This window comes from Calypte anna, chromosome 2 (genome assembly GCF_003957555.1).
Source record: "Calypte anna isolate BGI_N300 chromosome 2, bCalAnn1_v1.p, whole genome shotgun sequence".
In the NCBI taxonomy this organism is placed as follows: domain Eukaryota; kingdom Metazoa; phylum Chordata; class Aves; order Apodiformes; family Trochilidae; genus Calypte; species Calypte anna.
Genome location: NC_044245.1, coordinates 114,235,776 through 114,259,848, shown reverse-complemented (window position 1 = coordinate 114,259,848; position 24,073 = coordinate 114,235,776). Strand labels below are relative to the sequence as shown.

General features: G+C 38.6%; 1 protein-coding gene across 1 annotated transcript in view; it reads left to right on the top strand.

Moving 5' to 3' along the window:
• CA8 (carbonic anhydrase 8) overlaps positions 1 to 24,073 on the top strand; it is a 50,096-nt gene that overhangs the window by 14,844 nt on the left and 11,179 nt on the right. Inside the window, exons 4-8 of the mRNA XM_030444542.1 lie at positions 8,913 to 9,008; positions 12,118 to 12,180; positions 13,535 to 13,583; positions 16,182 to 16,294; positions 22,641 to 22,809. Coding sequence (XP_030300402.1) covers positions 8,913 to 9,008; positions 12,118 to 12,180; positions 13,535 to 13,583; positions 16,182 to 16,294; positions 22,641 to 22,775 — 456 coding nt within the window. The 3' untranslated portion in view covers positions 22,776 to 22,809. The remainder of the gene's footprint in view (positions 1 to 8,912; positions 9,009 to 12,117; positions 12,181 to 13,534; positions 13,584 to 16,181; positions 16,295 to 22,640; positions 22,810 to 24,073) is intronic.

Here is a 24,073-nt window from a genome sequence, read left to right as displayed (position 1 = left end):
CAGTTCCACTTTTCTCTTTTAGCTTACTATTTGCAGCTGTAGTCTTTTGAATCTCTCCATATGCATATCTACTTCCTTCTGTTAAGTTCATTTCTTCAATGGAGCAGCAGTTCTTTGTCATATACTGCATGTAATTAGGCTGTTTAGAAGGAACATGGATACTTGGTTACTGGTAGATGTTGCAATGTTTTTAGTACTCTTTTTCAGCATGGCTTACCAATGTAGATATTTCTTCAGTACAAGGGCTTTGCTGCAGCAACTGTGAGAATATTTCCTGAGATGCTGCAAATAGTTTGTCCTGCTATTCCTTATCATTTCAGTGGCACCCCTGAAGTTGGCTGCACAATTGCTTAGACTACTTTTGATGTTGTTTGGCTGGGTTTTAGGAAAGAGAATAAATAAAAGAAAAATAAATAAACAACAAAAAAGATGTCTTTGCAACCTTTCCTTTTATGATCCAGCTAAAGTAATTTTACTTACAGCCATGTTACAGCTCAGCCTCTTTCAAAGATGTTAACAAAGAGGAGACCACCAATCAGCAGGGTTTCTGGAGTACCTGATGTCTTAATCGAGAATTATTCTACATGTTTTTGCTGTGAATTTAGCTTTTGACCTGAGACATATAGCAGCTCAATCTATGACTGCGAAGTTGTTTAAACAGTATCTCTAGTATACCTTGTACTCTGCTCCAACCTGATTTGTTTGTACCTTATTTCTCTGATTTTAGATTACAGAATTCTTTGTTCAGGGAATGTCATCTTGTTCTGTACATACCTGGAGCCTGACAGCTAAGCCATGCACCAGACCTGCCAGGTCTTTAACACTTTCAATGGACTGTAGCACACAGAAGTTCAAAAGAAGCTGTGCTTTTCCTTCTTCCACATTATATTAATCAGGAAGTTCTTAATGCCAACAGTGTTTTCATCTGTGTTCATTACTGCTGCTTTTGACTGGTGTCTTTTAGTACTGAAATTAGTGTTACTTTCAAGATAGGTATAAAATTCCCTTTATTTAATTTTGAAAAAATATTTCACTTCTCCTGAAATTCAAGGACATTTTGACACCTATCCACAGTAGAAGCATTGCAAAATTCAAGTCTACAAGCATAAACCAAGTAGACTGATTAATAACCTAACTCCCTTGGCTACTTCCTCATCTTCTTCTTCTTGTTTTTTCCCAGAGTTCAGGATCTAGATATTTGCTTTTCTTTGCATTTGCATTTTCAAAGCAAGCATATTTACCTTGACTGAACTGTAATGTTTAACCATGCAGGTTTTTTACTTTATGGGTTGGGGTTTTTTTTTGAGGCATGGGGTACGTACATACTCCTGCTTCTCCTAAGATATATTCAAACAGCTTCTGAATCAATTCCATTAACTTTAATTTCCTAAACCTCTCCTTCAGGCTGTTAATAACTAACTTTTTAATTTTTAATCACTTTTCTTAGAGCTGGATACCCTGGTCATATCCTTGGTTTGGTCCCCTTGTGAGGATTTGGAAAGTAATTGCTGTGTGTTATGGTCACTGCCAGCAGCGCAGTGAATTGCTTCCTGAAACATTTCAGTGCCAAGTCAAGTATCAAATCACAAATTATTGTGCAAATGTATAATAGCAAGACACATTTTTTTCCACATTTTGTCCATTGCTGTTTATGCAATACTGGAAGTTGTGTTTTTGAGTTTCATGGGTTTTTGAAATTGCACATCATTGTACTACTAAAATGTATTGCCTTCCATTAACACTGACTGACATCCTCAGCTTCATGTCATCCCTCTCAAACCAGGAAAAGGACTTCATGCTGGCTCTACTTAGGTATGAATAATTTCCCATTTGTACTGTTCCCTCCTGAGCTATTATGCCATATTATGAATGAAACTGGACTGTAATATACTGATCTCTAACAAATTTGTGTGAGTCCAGGAGAACAGTTCTTAGCTCTACAGTCTTTAGCAGAGCAGCTCTAAAGCTGCTTTAATTTACCTTAGGAATATAGATTCAGCTCTGAGATGACATTTATGTGAAATCAAGTTCAGTTTCAGCTCCATTCTCTCAGTACAGGTATATGACAAAAAGCAATATTGTCAAAAATTCCAGAATTACATGCAATTCTGGGTAAGACGTAGTGATGCAGTGTTCACCTAACTGCTGGTCTTTTGAGGCACTGCCTATATGAATTGAAACAGAGTGGGAAAGATAAAAGAGCAAGAACCTATCTTTCATCCTTAAATGCCTTCTAGTCCTGTAGTACTAACAGTCTAAGCAGACTTTTCTAGAGCTTGTAATTGCTAGTTGGACAGCTGACAAGAAATAACTGTGTAACCTAGTTCTGATCAAGGAACAAAGCTTTCCAGGAGATTAATGTACACATGATGCAGCATGAATTGAAGAAAGAAGCTTTTGTAATAATTAGCTCCTTAGTAAAGAGTGAGAGCGTAGAGAATGGAAAAAGTACAATAGGCAGTTGCAACAGCAGAAGATTCAAGCAAGCCCAGTGACAAAAGGGTCACAGTCTGATGATCTAATAAATTAACATGCAGTTCTGAAGAGGAACTCTTGAAAAATGATGGTCTGCTATTGTGTGTAAAGCACAAACTGAAGCCAACTGAACAGAAGGATCCCCCGTGTCAAAAACCTTTGCAAAATGGGCTGTGGTTGCCAGCTAGGTTGAAGCAGCACCTAAACCCAGGCTGAGCAGGTGTTTTCTGTTGCCTCCTGCTGCTTCAGCTGCTGGTGGTTTTATCAGGCATAAGCCCCCTGCAAGGGACCTGGTTCTGGTGGCAGGGGGGTCAAGCGGAGTTTTGCTGATGGCACATTTCCCCTTGTCTCCTATGGAGTGGGGGGTTGGTGCTTTGTTCCAAACTGCTGGGCTTAGCCACTGGACATGCTGCACACTGAACACTGTTTTATAGGGAATCTTAAGAACAAATAAGTGTTTCAGTAGTTTAGCAATAGGTGTTAATAAAGAAAGCAATTATAATATATGGGTTCCTTGTTATGGTAACAAGTCATTCCAGATTAGGAAAGTTTAAAGCAAATTTGTAATATTCAGTGCAGAAACATTGGAGCAGAGTCTTTCTTCTCCCCTTACCACTAATCAGATATGTCATAACAAGAAATGAGCTTTGATTTATTTCAGAGTGTGTTTACCTGTCAAGGAATGTGCCTGGCTCATGTTTGATCTGGCATTTGAGTGACAGATGCATATCAGGATGTCACAATGAGGGACAGAGCTAGTAGCAACTTTCCTAAGATTACAGGACTTGTGTAAGCTTAGGTGAAACATTCACACAGGTGGGTGACCGAGAAGGTCTGAGGAAGAGGAAGCATTCAGGAGTCAATCAAGCAGTGTCACTCTGGGGATAATGGGCAATTTGTGTCTGAGTTTCTCAACAGAGACACCTGGGGAGTATGAAAGGGCAGGAGGCAAGGAACCCAGGCTGCAAAAAGAGAGCATATGGTCAGGTACCAGGAGAAAAAATTCTTTACTGTGGCAGAGGTCAAACACAGACTAGGTTACTCAGAGAGGCTGGGGGTTCTCCATTCCTGGAGATGTGCAAAACTCAGTCAGCCAAGGCACTGGGTGACCTGATCTGACTTTGAATTAGTAGCTAACTACTGGGGGAAGGAGGTGGTTGAACTTCAGAGGCCACTTCCAACATAAATTATCCTGTCATTAAATGTTTTTATGTGTGAGCTGGGAATGAAATAAGGTCAGCAGCAGAGCTTAAAAGATTGTTTCTGTTCTCAGTGAGTTCAAGACAGGCCCCTTGTTAATGTCAGTGTCAGCTTTTCCTAAGCAAGGACATTAGGACAAGAATCAGTAGTCTTTTGAATGAGTGGAGACTGGATGAAAGCTAATAACATTCTCAGAATTTGTTCCATGCAGAATAGTCCTGTGGGGTTTTCTCTGCTACCTGGAATGATTTCTTAACTTTTCATGAAAAGCAGAGTCTCTCCAGCTGCTCAAAGAACGAATAAATGTTATCAGCACTTTATTATCATTTGCTTTCATGAGTTTACAGTTTATCTGATGTTAAGGAAGTCACTGTTACAGCTCTTTTCTTTACAGCTGGAATGTAAAAAGGCTCAGATTATTTTTTTTGTCCAACAGAAGAATGTATTTTCTCAGAGCTAAGATGTTCCTCACAGCTTTCTGATTATTTTGTAGAATTACACCGTCTGGCATGCTGAGCCAGCCACTGATAATCAGTAAGAGCATAGCTGGTTCATTTTGACTATATAGAAACACCATAATACCAAGTAGCAAAACATTAGCTAGCAAGCTGAGCAAAGCCTCTGCTGATATACTGACAACTGCAGCTTGTTTGTACTCTGAATGACAACTCCACAGTGGTAATCTGCCAATATGCTCCAGCTGATTATTTAAAAAAAAGCACATGGTTATATTCCTAACGGAGACTGGCACCCCTTGTGAGTGTGCACTTTTTATAGATCTCTCTCAAATCAACATAAAACTGAAGGTTACCAAAATACAGAGTGTTAACCTAATAAGGCACCATGGCTCTTACCACTTGTAAATACATATTCATTGGTATGAAGTTGTCAATGTGCATGGGCATTATATTATATACTGTTGACAGTCTGGAGATTTGTAAAAGCACTGGGGTCTTTCCTCTGTGCACATCTGCTTCCCATAAATATTAACAAGAGTTACAGGCCATGCTGTTTGTGGATTGTACTCTCTAGAGTTCAAATTTTGTAATGTTTGAAGACTTTTTTTGCAATCTTCTTTTTTTTTTTAACTGTTATCTGATGTTTTTCTTTGATGTCATATTACAAATAAAACAGGAGCAAACAAAAGGTAGAACAGCTCCAGAGAACCACATGATCATGCAGGATAAACAATGATTTGAAAGCAGCACTTTGCTGCACAAACACTTAGGCCTTCCTACTTGCTATATTTTTCATTTACTTATCCAGCTGTGTCTGAGCTACAGTTTCCCCTCCTGTAGAAGAATTAATTTGATTTTATTTCCTCTTATACAGGTGCATGTTGATGTTGTTTATTTCTTTCAATGTGCATGTGTGGGCTTGTCAGAGCTAGAGCAAAAGATGTGAGGCCTTGGTGGCCTGTTGTTAGAGAATATTTTGTTATTGGTTATTATTTTTCATTAGGCTGCCTGTTTAATTTCAGTTTGTAAATCCTTAATGACAGAACATTTATTTGTGAAGAACTATTCCCAATATCACCTTGATTCAGAATATGAGAAGAGAGTAAATATGCTGCTGGATCAGGGCAGGGTCCATTCAGTATCCTGTCCCCAGCAGTATCAGTAAGGGATGCTGCACAGGGAGAGCACGTGAGCCCAACCCCTTTTGGTTGTATTCCCCCATCATTTGCTGTCATAAGATTAGGAGTGCTAGAGATAGTGGCATTTCTACCTGTTCTCTTTCATGTCTGTTTTTGCATCTCTGCATTTTTTGTCAAATCCATTTATGAACTTGCTGATACTATTTTGGCACCACAGTGTTTATGACAGTAAGTTTACAACCTGCTATGTAAAAAAATAGTTTACTAATGCACTGCAATTATCACAGCCTCTAAGGAAGTAACTCAGTAGCATCCTAAAGACAAGCTAAAAGTCCCTGCTACCTTGGGCTTTAGCAATTCAGGACAAAATGGTGATTCTTGTTCTAAGGAGCCTATGGTGTATTTAAAGCATCTTTGAGCAGACCCTCACAGAAACCTTTGGACAAGAAGTGCTGAGTGACCATTTCAGTACCTTTAGTAATGTTGATTACTAAGCCTCAGCCTGTTTCAGGATTTCTACATTAGCCTTTAGTACATCCCTTTTTTTTTCTTTGTGTTGCTTTACATTTTTTTAGCAGGCCATCCTGACTTCTGTTGAGCTGGTTGAAAGGAAGGAGGCCTGAAGAGGATGCAGAGCCTTAAAGACATTCTTAAAGTGTGTAGCTAATACTTAACTTACTTAACTTGCTTACCCCATGTCTCCCCTTGGAGTTGTGGGAAGAGGTGCTGGCCAGCAGGTATGTTCCATGGAAAGGTGTTCCAGCTGCAGGGCATTTCTCTCTGGTTCCACATTCATGCAGCAGCTGAGTGTATTTTGCAGCATGTCTTCCTATCAGGCTGTTTATGCCACTGTGCAGACTAATTCTAGACTTCTTAATATTTTATAGCATTACACAGAGATTTTGGTGTTATTTTTTTAGTTGATATGTAGCCTTATCATAAGAAATTCTCTGACTTGATGATCCAGCTGCCTGAGACAGAAGAGCAGCTCAGTTCTGGATAACCAGGGGTCATTGCTGGTATGGGCTGAAGCTCTTGCTCATTTTCCTCTTGCAGAGGCACAGCATTTTCCTTTCAAATCTTCCAAAAACCCCACTCTTGTCAGAATGCAGACAAACGTCGGATTAGACTTCACCTCCAAAGGGGTGTTCCATGCTGAATGCCAGGGCAGCTTTAGCCAAGAGCTGCCTGTTGACACAGCCCAAGTCACGGTCACTTTATGTTTGGCGATTGCCCTCAGTGCTGTTGTTGCAGCCACCACAGGACAAGTTTGCTTCGACCTTACCAACCAACCGAGGTGCTGTGCCAGGCAGCCCTGTGCTGGCTGCACCGAGGACCTTGCCCTCCCGACTCTGTCACCCCGACCTCATTCTTTTCCTTCTGAATGTCAGGGTTTTGGGGAGGCTCCTTGAGCCCCCTCTAGTGATAGCTGATGCAAGTGCTGCTGGGCTCGTCTCGGAAAATGCAATGCTTCCACTTGATCTTCTTGGGTGTTCTGAGCTTTGGAGGCTGAAATTTTCATTTTTGATCCGGTGGTTTTGTTTCTTTAAAAGCCAAAAGCAAATAAATTGAGTAACGCTGCTTTTTACAGATGATAAAATACATGGCACCAAGTAAATGCATCAGCAACAGCGAGATAGCTTAGTTTGAACAGGGAGCATTGAGTAAATGTTGTGTAGCTGTGGGCAAGTACATTTGTATAAGTGTTCTCATGGGCAAATTAATTATTATCTTTTTTAAGAAAACGGTTTCATGTTTTCAGCACAGCAGATGCCTTTGATCAGCATGAATATAATTATTTGTATGATAATATGGAATTTAATTTGAATTACAACATATTCCCTTAAAAATTTATATTGACTTTTGAAACTTTTATCATCAAAAGGAATTCCTCTAAATTCTTTTTGGAGGTTAGATCAATAAGGGGAGGGTCTTTACTTGAGGAACTGTTCTTCTCAAATGCTGGGATGCCTAAGAGAAGTCCTGCTGTGTAAGGGGCAGTAAGCGTTTCATGGAGGCTGTTACTGGTCAGAAGTGAAAAAAAAATATAGTTAAGACATGCTATCTGTTTTAAAAACTAAGATGCTGAAGATGGAAACAATGTTAGATAACAGGATTACATTTTAACTTCTTAGACTCATGACTGAGCAAAACATTGATCACAATTTCACAACAGGAATGAAGTCTGAGAGTTTGTGTCTTTTTAGCTGTTTTATCTGTGTGGAATGTGCAAAAGTTGCTGTCAGATAAACTTCAAAGGAGCTGTGCTTTAAACTGTTGAAGCTCTGTAATGTTATCAGACCCAGCCACAGAGATTACATTTTAGCATTAGTTCTGCAACACTCGTGTGAAAAATTCATATTGCCTCTCAGTAGGTAGTGCTTCTCCTTCCTTCCTTCCTTCCTTCCTTCCTTCCTTCCTTCCTTCCTTCCTTCCTTCCTTCCTTCCTTCCTTCCTTCCTTCCTTCCTTCCTTCCTTCCTTCCTTCCTTCCTTCCTTCCTTCCTTCCTTCCTTCCTTCCTTCCTTCCTTCCTTCCTTCCTTCCTTCCTTCCTTCCTTCCTTCCTTCCTTCCTTCCTTCCTTCCTTCCTTCCTTCCTTCCTTCCTTCCTTCCTTCCTTCCTTCCTTCCTTCCTTCCTTCCTTCCTTCCTTCCTTCCTTCCTTCCTTCCTTCCTTCCTTCCTTCCTTCCTTCCTTCCTTCCTTCCTTCCTTCCTTCCTTCCTTCCTCCCTCCCTCCCTCCCTCCCTCCCTCCCTCCCTTCCTCCCTTCCTCCCTTCCATTCCTCCCCTCCTGCTTTCCTCCCTTCCTTCCTTCCATTCCTCCCCTCCTGCTTTCCTCCCTTCCTTCCTTCCATTCCTCCCCTCCTGCTTTCCTCCCTTCCTTCCTTCCATTCCTCCCCTCCTGCTTTCTTTTTCCAGCTGTGTTGCTGCACTATTCTCTTCCCCCATCCATCAGTTTTCTCAAACACCCCTTCCTAAGTCATGCTGTGACTGGTCACCTGAACAAACTTAAGTGGCATTAACTCCTACAGGCCCTGTTACTTTGCAGAAGAGGATGGTTGAGCACTCATATTTTACACTTTAGCATCCCTTTTATTGCTCTCCCCACTCCAGACAGTTTTCTCTGCTTTACTTTCCTTATGTTTATTCCTGAAATCACTTCTCCTACTCTTACTACTGACATTTGAGTGACTCATCTTGGGAGGTGATTATGTGAGACGGATGACATTAAGATAGAACAGTCAGTCAGTTAGACATGAGTTTGGGCGCACCCTGTGTGTAATCATCCTTCTGCCTTGGAAGAGATCTGGCTGGCTGAGATGTGGGTTTCATTAGCTGACATGGTTTCAGTATGCAAAGCAAGGGAGTTGTTAAATCATCATTAACATCATCAATGTAGTTAACACACCTTTGTTAAAGTATTTGTTAACTGGCTACATGCCACTTTCTCAGCAGCTGACGCTTTTTTACTTGAGATTCCTGATGTTTATAGTAGGAATCCACTTACATATACATGTACAACCTTAGGCATGCACATGTTTATTCATTCATGCACACATACATGCCAAGGCTTTGTTAATTTATATTAACTGCTGCTTTATTTATTTTATTAATTTATTGTTTTATTTGCACTTTGGTTTAGCTTCACTTAATGCACTGGAACTCCACTTTGTACAGCAGCATTGATGAGGCAGTAGGAAAGAAGCACGGCATAGCTATTATTGCTTTATTTGTGCAGGTAAGTTTCCTGTGTTGCACTTGTTATCATGCACTGTCATTTGTCTGAAGAAAATAAATTAATTTCCATTTTCTTTCCTTTTTAATGTTTGTGTAAAATAAAACAATGTATCACTATTGGTGTTCTTTTCAAAAGATATTCCTCAGTCATATCTTCTGTGTTATGTGCTAAGTAAGTAATTCTTGTTTATACAGGATATTGATCAGTTCAAGAAGGTGTAAAGTGTAGTTGACAATCTCTCTCAGTTTCTCTGGCTATAAGCAGACATCCACTTTGTATTCCTCTGAGGGCAGAATGAGGGCTGTAAAGAGGTACAGGTGCTCCACTTGTTACCTCTGTAATGCGCTGGAGGATTAAGGAATTACAGAACCATAGAATAGTTTAGGTTGGAAGGGACCTTAAAGATCATTTAGATATAGCACCCCTGCCATGGACAGGGACACCTCCTACTAGATCAGGTTGCTCAGAGCCCCATCCAGCCTGGCATTGGACACTTCCAGAGCAGGGGCAACCACAACTTTTCTGGAAAACCTGTTACAGTGTAAAGAATTTCCTCCTAATATCTAATCTTAATCTCCCCTCTTCAAATTTTAAACCATTGCCCCTTGTCCTCTTGCTAAATACCTGTGCAAAAAGTCCTATCCCAGCTTTCTTGTAGGCCCCCTTCAGGTATTGGAAGGTGTCGTAAGGTCACCTTGGAGCCTCCTCTTCTTCAGGATGAACAACCCCAACTTCCTCAGCCTGGCTTCATAGGGGAGGTGCTCCAGCCCTCTGATCATTTAGTGTCTCTCCTCTGGACATACTCAAGGAGCTCTATGTCCTTCTTATGTTGAGGACTCCAGAATTGGACACAGTACGCCAGGGGAGGTCTCACAAGAGCAGAGGGGAAGAATCCCTTCCTTTGACAGGCTCTCTACACTTTTGTTGCTGCACAGGACCCAGTTGGCTTTCTGGGCTACAGATGCAAACTGATGACTCCTGTTAAGCTTCTGGTCCACCATCACCCCCAAGTTCTTCTTGGGGATGCCCTTAATCCTTTCTCCTCCCAACCTGTATTCATCCATGGGATTGCCTCGACTTAGGTGCACAACCTTGCACTTGGCCTTTATTATTTAAAGAAATATACAGAGGAGAGGAGGAAAGAGGGGAAAAAACACCCTACTAACTGAATGGCACAGCCAAAAACTGGTAGTAGGGCTGTGTTTTCTGAAAACGGTGACAAATATATTTCTTTATCCAGGACAAATGTAGGGTGGAACCATATTTGCTTCTTCCAAAATGCCAGACTGAGGGTTTAAAGAGCTTAAAGCTTGCTGTGGAGAGGGTGTAATTCAAGCTGGGAAGTTAGGCCTATAATCTAATTGTTTCTCAAGGTTTTTCAAGGGCTGCACCCTATAAAGAAGATTTTCAATTAGAGTCCTCAAGCACCAGATTCTCATCCTCCTCATGAGAAATGGCAAACTGTTTTATTTAAATGGGTTTGGAGGAAGGGGGTTAGAGTTCGTGCTTAGTTCAAATGGATTTTCTTTCACAGTGATATTATTAATTTTTCATATTCCATAACGAGTTTATGAATGCCTTTGAGCTTTACCTCTGTTTGAATTTTAACGTACATTTGTTACAGCGCCAACATACAGATAGAACTGCTAAAAATGGAAGTTAGAAAGTCTTCAGTTTTGTATCCTAGAGGGCTGTGTGATAATTGCTTATGTAAGTCACCTTCTAATTCCAGCAGAGGTAACCTTCAAGTTTGATAGAAAGTTACATTTAAGTTCTTAAATAAATCTGAAACTTCAATGATATATTTTTCATTTCTGGTTGCTCACCTTCACCAGAGTTTGTAAGCATTCCAAAAGGCTTTTTCATTAAAGGTGTCATATAATTACAATTAACATAGGAAAAATAGTGTCTATGCCATTTATTAAAGTAACAGGGAGTGGAAATTCAGTGACCAGGCATGGAAACATAATAGTTTTGCATGGCAGTTCTCAAAAAGCTCATTTTAAGTTAAATGAAAATATTTTCACTGATTTAAGGGTCAACCTTTGGTGATTATTAATTTAGGAACAGCATCTTTGAAATGATTTCACTGTCTTTAGCCACTTAAAAGTTTTAAAGTGGAAATCCCATCCTGAAGCAAGGGAACATCTACTTACATTCCTAGAAATGACAAACTACATATTGTTGACATTCGGTTGTTTCCTTCCAGTGACTACTGTGGCTTTCTTTTTCAAGATATACAAAAAGCAAACAAATTTTTCAGGGTCCATCTGTGCCATTCTTATGCCCACTTCATTCCTTGCTGCATATGTGCACATGTTGGCAAAGAAATCAAGTGCAAGCCTGTTCTGAGACTTCCTATTCTGCCAGTGTTGTTCTGGAAGTAGAAGCTGTCGCCCCAGGATGGGTGATTTAGATTGGAAACAGCTGAAATCAGCATGGAATGTGAACAGCATTCATATAAAATAAGAATAGCTTATTTCTAGAATGGATTTCTTTTATAAACCCGATCTTAAAGATGTTTGGTAAAGGCAGTGCTGCAGGCCCCTGGGAGCAGGATCCCAGAGATTCCATGAGAGAGGGGATCTGCCATCCTGTCTTCTGCAGGCAGGCAAACACTCCCCCCAGGCTTCAGATGTACCTTGTGCCAGATTTGCAATATTATGGGAATGAATTCATAAAATGCCTTTTGTGTTTGTTCATTCTGTCCCTTTCTGTTCTCTTTTTGTCCTCTGACAAAAACTTGTAAGGACAAACTATATCCTTGGCATTTATATGCCATAATGCAGCATGATTTTGACTCCACTTGCATTATGTGCTGCAAAACTGATTTAGTCAAAACCTGCCAGGCTTAGATGTGGCTCTTTCTCTTGTTCTTTGAGTTTCTGTCTCTGCTTTTAAGTTATTTGCACCTTGTTTACTTTTGACTGGTGACTATCATGATTTTATTGTTTGAAGTGCATATATCAGTTCATTCAGTTAATGCAAGGTTGTGTGGCTTAACTAAAAGCAACTACAGAACTTGCTGTTCTGGTTGACCTCTGTCTTGCCTCACAGCTTCAGAAATACCAAAATACTGAAACTCATCTTTGCTTGCTATGTATTTCAGATAGGAAAAGAGCATGTAGGCCTGAAGGCTGTAACTGAAGTCCTCCAGGACATCCAGTACAAGGTAAGGCATTGTCTGAAGAAATGCTTCCTTCAGGGACCAGAGGGTGAGGAAGTGAAGGGTATTTATGAAACACTGAAGCTAAGTAAAGGATTTCAGATGCAACTCGAGTAAAAACACATGCAAAAGCCATAGTTTTGTGGCCTGCATCAGAAGCTCAGCATTTTGTAGGACTTTCAGATAATCTATAGTGTGTATAGTTGCTTCCTTTTCTGATGGCCAGAAGTTCTGATCTTCTGTACCAGTAACTCCTTGCAAGTGCTACCTTTTCAGTTATTGTAATGAAGTCAGTGTGAATGTAAGCACTGCAACATGTGCAGTGAACAACCTCAGCAGCAGTGTTTCCAAACTGAGTTAGTTTTAATTAGATGGGGAAAAGAATAAATGAACTGAGCACCCATATAAACTTCCAGTGGAAAATCAGAAAAAGACACAACACCCTCTTGTCAGATGGTTTATGTGTGGGGAGCCCAAGGAACAGATAAGCCCAGCAGGACTGAGGAGATACAAGTGCTCTCCAGAATGTTGATGGTGTCCTAAATGACCTTGAACAAGTTACTTCCATCTCTCTGTTTCATGGTCTCTGTCTGTAGCACAGAAATAATCATAGCTACCTTTGATTCTAAATGATTTTGAGGTGTATTAATGAGATGTTCTGTATTGGTCTGAAGAGATTAGCCATTCACTTCAGTGGATGCTGAAGTGCAGAAAAATCAGAAGCTGTTATTAGAAGGGAATTGAAAATCTTCTTTTAGTCAACTAATATCTGGTAAACTGAAGTCATGATGTTTAATGTAACAAACTCATTGTTTATGAAGTTGTCAGAGAAAACAATAGTGTATGGAACTCTGTAGTTTCATTACTGAAAGGACAGCCAAGAAGAGGAAGGTCATGAAAGTCCCTGTCATTATACTAATCACTTTCAGAAGGTCAGCATAAAACACTTCTGGTACACATACATTTTCCTTCCATTAAATATGTGAAATTTGTTTTACTTTATTAAGTCATCCACATCAGTCAAGGAAAAGCCCATTTTGGTCTTGAACTCATTTTTTATGTAACCCCTGAATTTCATGCAGAAAATTTCAAGGCTAGGACCTGGAAGGAGCCCAGGTATTCTAACAAATTCCTGGGGTAGCCTTAAAAGTAAAATTTAAAATAGAATTAAAAAAAAACCATGTTTGGGTAGCTCCAAAGACAAATGCAATGATGATTAAATGGGGGCTCTTAATGAGGTTGCTTTGCACAGGAATTCAAGGCTTAATGCTGTAACCACACACAGTGTACTTTACCTCTCCATTCATCATCCTTGTAATAAGAAAACAGAGATGAGATTGATTTGTATTCATTTTTTCAGGGAAAGTCCAAAACAATACCCTGTTTTAATCCCAACTCTTTATTGCCAGGTAGGTGCCTTTGCTTACTTTTGTGTGGGTGGATTACTAGGTCATTGCAGAGGCTGAGACAATCTTGATCTAAAGCAAAGCCTAACTGCAAGCCTGAGAGTGTGTCCCATAAAGTGGTAATGCAGTCTGCACCTCAGGATAGGAATGAAGTCCCTTTGGAACTTGTGATATATCTGCAGCTTCCAAATGTGAATGGGATGTGATTCTATAGTCCATGCACTGCTTGGAGCACTGTAGCTGGTTTTCCAGATGATTTTTCATCCCACCTGCAGGGAGAGCTGAGTGTACTCCTACTTTGGCTTTTAATAGGGAGTTAAGGTTACCCACTTACTGAGGTAGCTTTTTGGCAGCATCAAAAGGCAGTCAGTGCCTTAATGCAGTGACCATTGTATAGCACACAAAGAGTGGTGACAATGGGAGGCAAATGCAAATTCATATAGCTAAAAGTTGAGTTTCATATAGCAAGAAAGAACCACTTCCTCTACCTTGTCTTAAAAAAAAAAGAAAAAAAAAGAAAGACTTAAAAAGAATTTCTACAAGACAAATGTTTCTGCAAGGAATCCTCAGATAAAATCTGTGTCATAGTGTCAAAATCTTTAATTTTACAAAGTAACCAGGTCTACATCAAACGATATTAATGATATCAAAAGAATACTGTTTAGGTTGTGAAGTCAATTGCTCAGCAATTAGGAATTGCAGGAATTAAGACTGCCTGTGCCCCTTCATGCATACGCATTATATAGTAACTGTGTGACCGTAAGTTATTTTTCACAGGATCCATACCTCAGAGTTCCTGTTTGATGCTGATCAAGTCACATAAACCAGATTTTTCTTAAGTCTAACCTTTTGTTCCTCATTTTCTAGGTGCCTAACTTCAGATCATGGGGGCTGATTTGCAGAAGTGCTGAGTGCTTACACCTCCAACTGAAGTCAATGGGAGCAGTGCTCTGACTGCATTAAGTGCTATAGAGAGTTAACTACTCTGAGAAATCTGGTTCTAAGCATCTCATATTGAACACCTCAAATTAATAGATGCATTTGACCTTAACTTCTCTGTGCCTCAGATCCCCAGCTTTAAAAGTGTGGGTGTAATCTGTCCTTCCTCACCACACTGAGGTACTGGAAGGATCATTTTATTCATGTTTGTGAAGCACTCAGACACTGAAGAAGTGAGTGCAGTAGAAATATGAAATATGAAACTATGTGGTCCTTTTAACAAATAGGGTTTGAATAGTGTGGGGAAAAAGAAGACTGAGGACCACATATTGTACTGAGAAATCCAAATGTTATTAGATGCTTTTCTAAAGAAAATTATCTATGCAAGTGAATGATGAAAGTTCTCTAGAAAAGATGCTTGTGGTCATGTAAGCAAATGGTGTCACAATGCATGCACAGGACAGGCTGAATTAATTCTTGCAGTTCTTAACTTCTGTGTGTTTGACAGTGCAACATGCTTTCAGTGGATTTTCTGTGTAATTCCCTAACTGAGAAAGAAAACTACACCAGCAAACCAAAATCCATTCACTGACAATCACAGCTTCATTAGCAAGGTTTAATTCTAATGATATTCATCTGAACTAGTAGTGAAATGGCAAGAACAAGATAGATCAACTGAGCAAGTTTATTCCAGTTCTAGCTTCTCATCCTGTCCTTGACAAGCTAGTCACAACCTCCCCTCTAGCACTCCATGCCATGATTAACCAGCCTTTGCCTCCAGTTCCTCTCAAGGCTTGTTTCTTGTCCCCTCTTTTGCAAGGAGGCACTTTCTTATTTGTACTTCTTAAGCTGTGTCAGGAAGTCAGTGTCAGCTGCAAAGGGCAGCCCTGTGCAGTTTCACTTATGAAGTATGGTGTGACTGGAATTTCTGGGGAATTATAATTAAAATAATTAAAATCAAACGTGTGTACAGCTGAAACTCTGCTAAGACAAACAGTTGTACGTTTTCTTGAGACAACTGTTTATTCTAGCAGTTACTTATTAACCTATTAATAAGTTTATAATCTCAATAAAAGAAGCTTATTCTTAAATAAACCTTGATTTTTTTCCTCTGTGAAAATCAACTCACATTTCCAAAGCTAGGAGACACCAGTATATCTCAAAAAACATGTAACCAGAATTGTGAAAAGTTTGGCTTAAGCTGTTTTCACTGAATTTTTCTAAGAAATGAAATAAATTCATCCTTCAGACATATTCTAAATGCAGAATTCAGTTAAAATTTGATCAACACAATTTGTCTGCCTTCAAAATGGGATGTCTCTTGTAGCTTTTGACACTAACAGGAGTTATTTCCCACTGTATTATTTAATTGCTGTGTTAAAGGAATAGTGCATGTTATTCTCCACATGTATGAAGTGGGTTTTTTTGTTTGTTTTTCAAATACTTACCTGCAAGGGGGAGTTTCTTTAATATAATGACCACAATCTCATGTACATGAGAAAGTAGTGGACAGTGCCTGGCAGATGATAAATTCAGACATTAATTTACTGCATACTAACTTAATCATATCAGCAAGCCTGTGGCTATCATAATCTGTCGTAATTGAGAAACACCATTATCCTCCTTAACCTCATTAAAACCCCACGTTTCTTTTCATTTCAGATCCTCTTCTGCGTGACTACTGGGTGTATGAGGGCTCTCTGACCATCCCACCCTGCAGTGAAGGTGTCACCTGGATATTATTTCGCTATCCTTTGACTGTGTCCCAAGTGCAGGTAACAGCTGTGCTGACAGTGAACTTGGAATATGGTTATGAGCTAAAGGTTATAGCGTGCAAATACATATATCAGGGCATTATATCTGTTCTCCTTGAAGATCCCATTAGATCAGTACATGGCTTTTCAAGTAAAGGTTAAGCCTTTTGAGTCACTGAAAGCAATGCAAAGGTCAGAGATGAAAAAACCTTGTTATCATTTATCGTTGCATTTAAAATAATTCTTTATTAAAGTGAAAGAAAAAGAAAAGTCAGTAGGCAAAAGAAATTCAGTTCTTTGTAATGTAAGCTTTCAAATATCACTGCTTTTTGATGTTAAAGGAACAAAAAGCACAGGGAGACACTATGTCCTAGAGAATGAAAAATGTTAACATAGTGCAAGCTAGCTATGTTGCACTGAACTGTATTTAACTTAACTTGCTCTTTTATAATTCTCTTTTATAATAAATGTTAAATGAAAGCTACCTGTTTAAATTGGATTTCACACAAATGTATTTGAAAGGTGTTTCTATTTTTAAAATTATAAACAGTCATGGGAGCTTCTCTATTGAAAGCATTTCAAATCTGTATACAAATAATCCCAGTAAAAACAATGAAAACTCCTGATGAATATTCTACCACAGCCTGTGAATCCTATCTGGAGGAATGTGTTTTAAGTTAAACTATCTAGAATCCCTGAAGCTGAATGTGTTATTTTTCATTGTCTGCTCTGAAGCATGTATAAACAGAAGGGAACAAAGTATAAAAGGTGATAAGGTGGGATTTAAGTTATTTCAATTTTAATGAGCTAAAACTTTGCTAGTAATACCAGCACATTTTAAAAAAATTTTAGCAATTTGAAATTAGCAGTGTTTTTTTCATATGAAAATGGAATTCTAATTCTAATCACAAGATAAACACAATAGCTCCCAAAATGCTTATATGTACAGTAACTGCAACTTAAAAGTGTATCCCATCATGAATCTGGCATTTATTTGCTTATGAAAGGATGAGTCATATGGCTGCTTACTTCTAAATAAATAGAAACAGAACCCTGTTGGCATTATTAGAATAATAGTAACTTTTAGAATAATTAGATTAATAGTAACTTAATAATAATAGAATAACTTTTAAAGACATTAATCTGTTTTTTAGCTTGGCAGCTGATTGTCCAGAGACAATGTGGATGAATAAGAGGACTTAATCAGAAGTGTTAAAGACCACAGCTGTTACACTGAGACATTGTATGACACTTTATTTCATGCTAGTTGCAGATTTTGTAGGCTCTTTTTAATCCTGTCAGTGCACAGAGGAAGGCACAGTTAAAGCCATTCACACGTGGTGGGAGATGGGGAGAGGGGAAGTGGAAGAGGAATTAAGCTGAGAAGTGCAATGTTAGTTAATAAAATGTGCTCATTTACCACAAGTAAATAATATTTTGGAACATGTTGTGAATGAGATAAGTCTCCAGAAGAAAATATTGTGCCTGGGCAAAAGAGCTCCTAGCAGCCCCTGGGGAAGAGAGTGTGATTCCTAACTATGACCTTCTTGAGGTGAGGGGTAGCTGGTTTGTTTTGCTTCATTACTTGGATTGGTATAGACCAAACCCTGGAAGAACATTGCAGTGATGAAGGGCATACAAGTCATGGAGGGGCTTTTCCCCTGCCACTGACACAGTATGCGGGTGAGATGTGACACTGAAGCAGAGAGGGACTGCAGTGGACTTAACACCAAGATGATACACAGTATTTTGTACTTGTTGTAGATCAGCATCAATTAGAAAAAAAATAAATGACTGCTACTTAGGAATGCAGCAGCATTAAGTCTGCAGTTGTACAGGAGAGACTTGTTAAGACATGAAGGACTTTTGTAAAGGTGGGACAAAACCTTTATTTGCATCATATTTGATTGTCTTTTCAGATGTCAACTGAAAATAAATATGGAGACAAGTAAGTGAGAGACAGTGATTCTGTAATTATGAAGTTAAAAAGGGACTCGGAGTTCTCCAGGATACCCAAAATAAGATTTTTGGGGTACCAGAATATTTTGCTATAGCCTAGAAATACAAGATTTTAACTTGTAATTACCATTTTGGCTGCAATTAAGTATCTGGCCTCTTTTGTGGATGTGGGCATAAGTATCTGTGAGAGATTCCATTTGTAAGGAGAGATAAGAAATCTAAGGACTTTTGTCCACGGAAAATAGGAGGATGCACATACCCTTCTGAATGATTCATGGAAGGCTGGTAAAGGCATTTTATTATCTACTTGTAGTATTAAAGCATAGATTTCACGGCAAATGTATTTCTAATGGATTTAAATAGATTATTTTTACAAGTATCATTAACTTGTAGAATGTTCTTCTGTGGGATACTAATGTTCACAGATTATGAAACTTTAAGCTATTTATATAAATACTAGTAGCATCTGTGGTTATAGCCAGTAAGAGACAAATTCAGAGCTTTATATTTTCACTTTTCAGTCCATAAAGTAATAAACTTTGGAGTGTCAATAACAAGTAGCAATGAAGAGTCTGATACAGAATAGGTTTTGATGCTTTCCTTTGATGAAGCTAGTTAATATATTGGAGACAAGATGCTCATTCACATCCTTATTTTCTGTAGTTAACATAGAAATATTGATTAGCTTAACAAACTGTGGTTCATAAGGGAAAAAATTTAATAAATTACAGTTCTAGTTCATGGTCATATCTATATGTTTACATATTTGATTCTTTTGAAACCATGGAGAAGTAGCTATTTTGGATTAGGCATAATAGGCTGACCATGGCAAAGTGGAGAACCCTTTTTGGTTTTTCCTGAAGACATTTGTAGATAGATTCATCTCCATCATTTTTACTTCATGTTTTACTTCAGGATGTGCTTTACGGAATCCAGTGCTACTTCCTCACTGGAAATAATTTTCTTTGACGAGAGGCTTTATCCTTCATGAGTGGTTCTGTGAGGTCTGGATAAAGCATGCAGGTGACTCTTCTCCCCTGGAGAGTGAGGGTTTTGCAAATTTGGTTCTTAGAGTTTTTTTACTATCCAAAGTGAAAGGAGCTTGTCTGAAAAGCTGCATCCTATAGTAATATTTAGTATTTTTTTTTTTATTCCTGCCCTCCTTTTGTGGTTTTTCTCATCCTCACTTGTCTTATGTTGAAATATACAGTCCAGAAAGAACTGGGTTGACTGCTTTTTGTGAGACATCTCACCAATGCATGCACACTGCTGAAATGCAATGGGAAAAATTCCCTCCTCTTAGGCCAGTAAAGAGCAGGGAATAATTGAAGAAGACTTGGTTGTGCTCTCTGCTATATTTAAAAAAAAATAAAATTGACATTTGTAGATAATGTGCTTTGTGGTTCCCTGAAGCCCCAAACAAGTACATTATTTTAGCCCTACTCAGAGTAGGGGTTTTAAACAATGATACAGCAAGGAGCTGTCATTTCTCTGTACTTATTGCAGAATTAACTGCTTTTGTATTGAATGGTGAGGTTTCTAATCCTTTTGTCTACCTCATTCAGAACCAAGATCTCCTAAAGGACAGAAATAGTAAGAAGCATATGGAGCTGGAGTGGTAATTGTGCAGAATTTCTGTAGTTTGTGAAATAAAACACTTTGAGAGGTTCATAGTATTCTGTTCACTAGGAAACAGGTCTGTGTTCTTAGAAGGTGTCATGGAGGCATGTGAAGTTTTCAAACAGAAGGATGATGCTTCTATTCCTCATATAGAAGAAATGTTTGGAAAGAAAAAAATGCAAAATCTTTGCTTTGTGTATTCTACTCCTTAGGAAATATTAATGTGAAACAAAAGATAGCATTGTTCAAGATCCGAATACAGGGAAAAGTGAAAAATTTTCTTGCAGAATTGTACAAAATACAACTTAACTTTATTTTTGCTCAGTAAAAGTGCTAAAATTATGTATTTGCCCTCTCACTGGTTAGAACTGAATCCTGAATCACAGTGAAAACAGGCCTGGGTCATCTTTATTGTCTTCTGGGCATGAGCAAAACTTTTATAAATGGCTATTCCTGTTGAAAGTGTGAATATGCAAGGGTGCTTAGCTGCATGCCCCTGAAATGCCCCAGAGGGTGTTCGTCATCGTAATGACTTGTGAAAAGTTGGGAGGGCATAGTAAGTTGTTTTGTATTTGAGGAAGGAAGGTGAGTGGGGCACACACGTTATTGCTTTATCCAGGGAAATTTAATATGAAAAACAATGTCAGCAGAGGTAGTGTCCTCTTCTGACAATTGCTTATGTGGAGGGAGGCAGAGCACCATGTCCATAGAGGTTCTCTGACAGGTGTCTGAACCATGATCTGAAGGACTGAACAAGGAGATGGATGAACTCACAAGCTTTTCCACCTTGGATTAATGCTTCGATTCCTGACTTCCCTGTACACTATAAAGAGCAGGCAGATGGATCAGGTCAGTCCTGCTTTCTTGGCTGAAGAAACTGGCAGCTTCTTTGTAAAGAGTACCTCCTGGAGAAAGATTTCACCGTGGGGATTGAGGCAGAGCATTTGTAGTTATTGTAGGAGACAGCTCACAAATGCCAACTGTGCAGAGTCTGCTCTTCCCTCTCCTTCATCTGTGTTTGTTTGAAGTCCCTCATTCTCAAAAGATCAAACAAAAGCCAATATTCTTGTAAAATGCTCCTTCCTAAAGGACAATTATTTCAGACTCTGCAGAGCTGATTCAGATGGTGAAAGAAGGCAACTTTACAAAATCCTTTCGCTGATTTACCAGCACTTGACTCCTAAACACTTTTTCAGTTCCAAGCCTGCAATGGGCTTGTTTTCAGTTTTTTTGTTTTGCAGCTTTAAACAAACAAACAATCTTTAGAAACAGAGTTCTGTCTCTAAAATTACCTCCAAGGAACAAACCTCCAGTTTGTTCTGCTTTTTATCTTCTCAGTCTAAGCAGTTGCCTTATATCTCAGCTGCAAGAAGCTGAGTGTTGATTTCTAAGTACAGAGAAGAGAGAGTCTCTAAATCAAGTAAATAAGTCTCTATCAGTTCTGCTGTAGAGTGGAAAACACCAGTGAAGGCAATTGTCTCCCAGGTTACAGTAAGAAAGTATTCTCTGCAGGCAATATAAGAATAAAATTGTCATTACCTCATTACCTGCTCTTTAGTACCACATTTCTTTTAATTCTGAAATTACACTTCCAACCCAAATTATTCTGTGATTCTATGATTCTCTCTGTAATTTCTCATAGGGTGTTTTTCATGGAGAAATTAACTCTGTAATTTCTTAAAAGATAAAATTATTAAATACTTCAGGGTCTGTCTTGCTTTCTGTGTAGCTTCAGCTTCAAGCTCTATCTGAGCTGGATTGTGGTGCATCACAGGGTCAGTACAAGCACAAAAGCTCAGGCCAAGCCAGTCAGCCTGGATACAGCCTTGCAGTATCCAGCTGAGACAGCTTGTCAATATACCAAAGCAAACACAAACACGATTTTTTTTAGTCATTATACCTACTTATTTAAAATACCAGACTCTTAAAAACAGCACTGTAGAATAATAAGGTTTCTGTCGCTTACTTACGCATTGATTTCCTTAGATTTTGTCACACAGAGCTTGTTGCTGATACTAGGGATGGAGATGGAAGCTGCTCATATTTTTCCCTACACTTGATGATTATACTTAGAAAAATGTAAAAAGAATTTATGAACTGGAAACACATTTGTTTTGAACTAATTAAAATATTTTATATTGATTTATGACGATATCTGATTTTCTAAGTACACTTAGCACCTCCATCTGCAGAAATTTTGAAGTGGGTTCTTTTGTAAAAAAAATATTTTCAGGCTTCCTCTAAAGCCAAGAGTTTGTTCAGAATTGTTCTGGTTTAAAAAAAGGCTTTTTATTTAAATATTAATTAAATTTAAATGAAGCAATAATCTCACACAGCAAATAAATCATAGGAAAAGTGAACAAACAAACAAATCAAACAACCAACCAAAAACAAAACACAATTTATAGCTGAACAAATAATTCCTGAAAATCACTGCTTTGAGGAAGACCAGACTGATTACTCTCATATCACAACTGTGGGATGGATTCATTGGAGTAATCTATAATAGCTAAGATGGTTATAGACCCCTTAAAAACTCACTAAAAAGAAAAAGATAGGCTTGCCAAGCCATGTGCATAAAAGTTCTTATTTTTCTCTGTATGTTAAATGCTTTGATAGTACTGACAACTAAATGACAATGTTATTATTGATGTATACCTTCATATATGGTACCTCAACACTACAAGTTTCAAAGCTTCAGAAGTGGCTGGGTAAGCCTCATTTTGATCAATAGCCCAGAGTGCAGAATGCATTTCAGCTTCTTCCTGTCTGTTTTCCTGCCTTTCAGATAGAGGAATTTCGTAGACTGAGGACACACGTTAAAGGGGCAGAACTTTTGGAGGGTTGTGATGGAATCCTGGGAGATAACTTCAGACCAACTCAGCCACTTAGTGATAGAGTTATCAGGGCTGCATTTCAGTAGCAGAAGAGGAGAAACAACAAAAATCTTCATGCAAGTAAGTAAAATCTTAGCAGAAAAATCAAACATTGAATTAATTTTCATAGGGGAGATTAAGCTAAAGGAGAGAATGCACTGATATATATATTATGATATATTGTCACAATTGTAAATTTTTACTCTGTACTGTTTTATTTTGTTCTGCTGTATAATAGTGAGATTGATATTGGTTCTTTACTGTCTGGAATCTGATGTGTGATCAAGGAATTGCAAAGTTTGTATTGACTTCAGCAGAGATGGATCACACACAGTTACTTCTTGTAGCTTTAAATTTCTCCTACTGCAGTGAGTAACAGCTCAATATGCCCATGTGGTGCATTTCCCTACTTACTGATGTTCATTACTTGATTTCTTGTCATGTTCTTGGGAGATCAGTCATTAGTGAATCTTTCTAGTATTATCTGTTAAAAAGCAGGGTAGTAGTTCTGGAAGGAGGGCTTTCATTTTCATAGGAGGCCTTTTTATTTTGTTGTTTTGTATCCCCTCTCCCTGCTCTATAATGCTCTTCATTCCCAACAAGACTGAATCTTGGGCAGAACCAGTGCAGATACAAGAGGAAATTAATTAAATTTTGTCATGGCGAATTTTTAATATTTCACTCATCCAAGCAGCTGCTGCTTCTCATCCTCCATGGTCTTTTCAGCCTTCATTGGCTCACAGAGCAAGAATTTAAGGATGATGTTGGATTCAGTGCATAAGAGCTAATACACATGTGAACCTGCATTATCCCCACTTCAGGTGTTAGAACCTCCTGTGTCATGTTTCTCTAGCCTCTATCAGTTAAAAGATAAATTCACTCAATCTTCAACAGTTGCTTCTAAATCTCATTCTATCTCATTAATTAGTGTTTTACTGCAAAACCTTGGAAGGGGATTCTTAGAGAGTTAAGAAAATTTGCTGTCGAGACAACGAGTTAGTTGTAGTTGTTGTAGTACTTCTAACTAGTTAGTAGTAGTCAAGACACCAACATTTATGGTTGATTTTGTAATGAAATGTCCTGATGCTGATCACAGAGTCACAGAATGTTAGGGGTTGGAAGGGGCCTGGAAAGGTCATTGAGGTCATTACCCCTCTGTAGGAGCAGGATCTGCCAATACTAAGAAAGCCAGGCTGGGAAGTCTTCAAGAAAAGAATGAATCTGTTCACTTGCTTTATTTAATACGTCCTACTACATTATAATATAGTAATTTTTTCCATCTATTATCATACAATAAACTTTATATAAATAATAAAAACAGTGGGTACTCCCCATTTTCCTATTT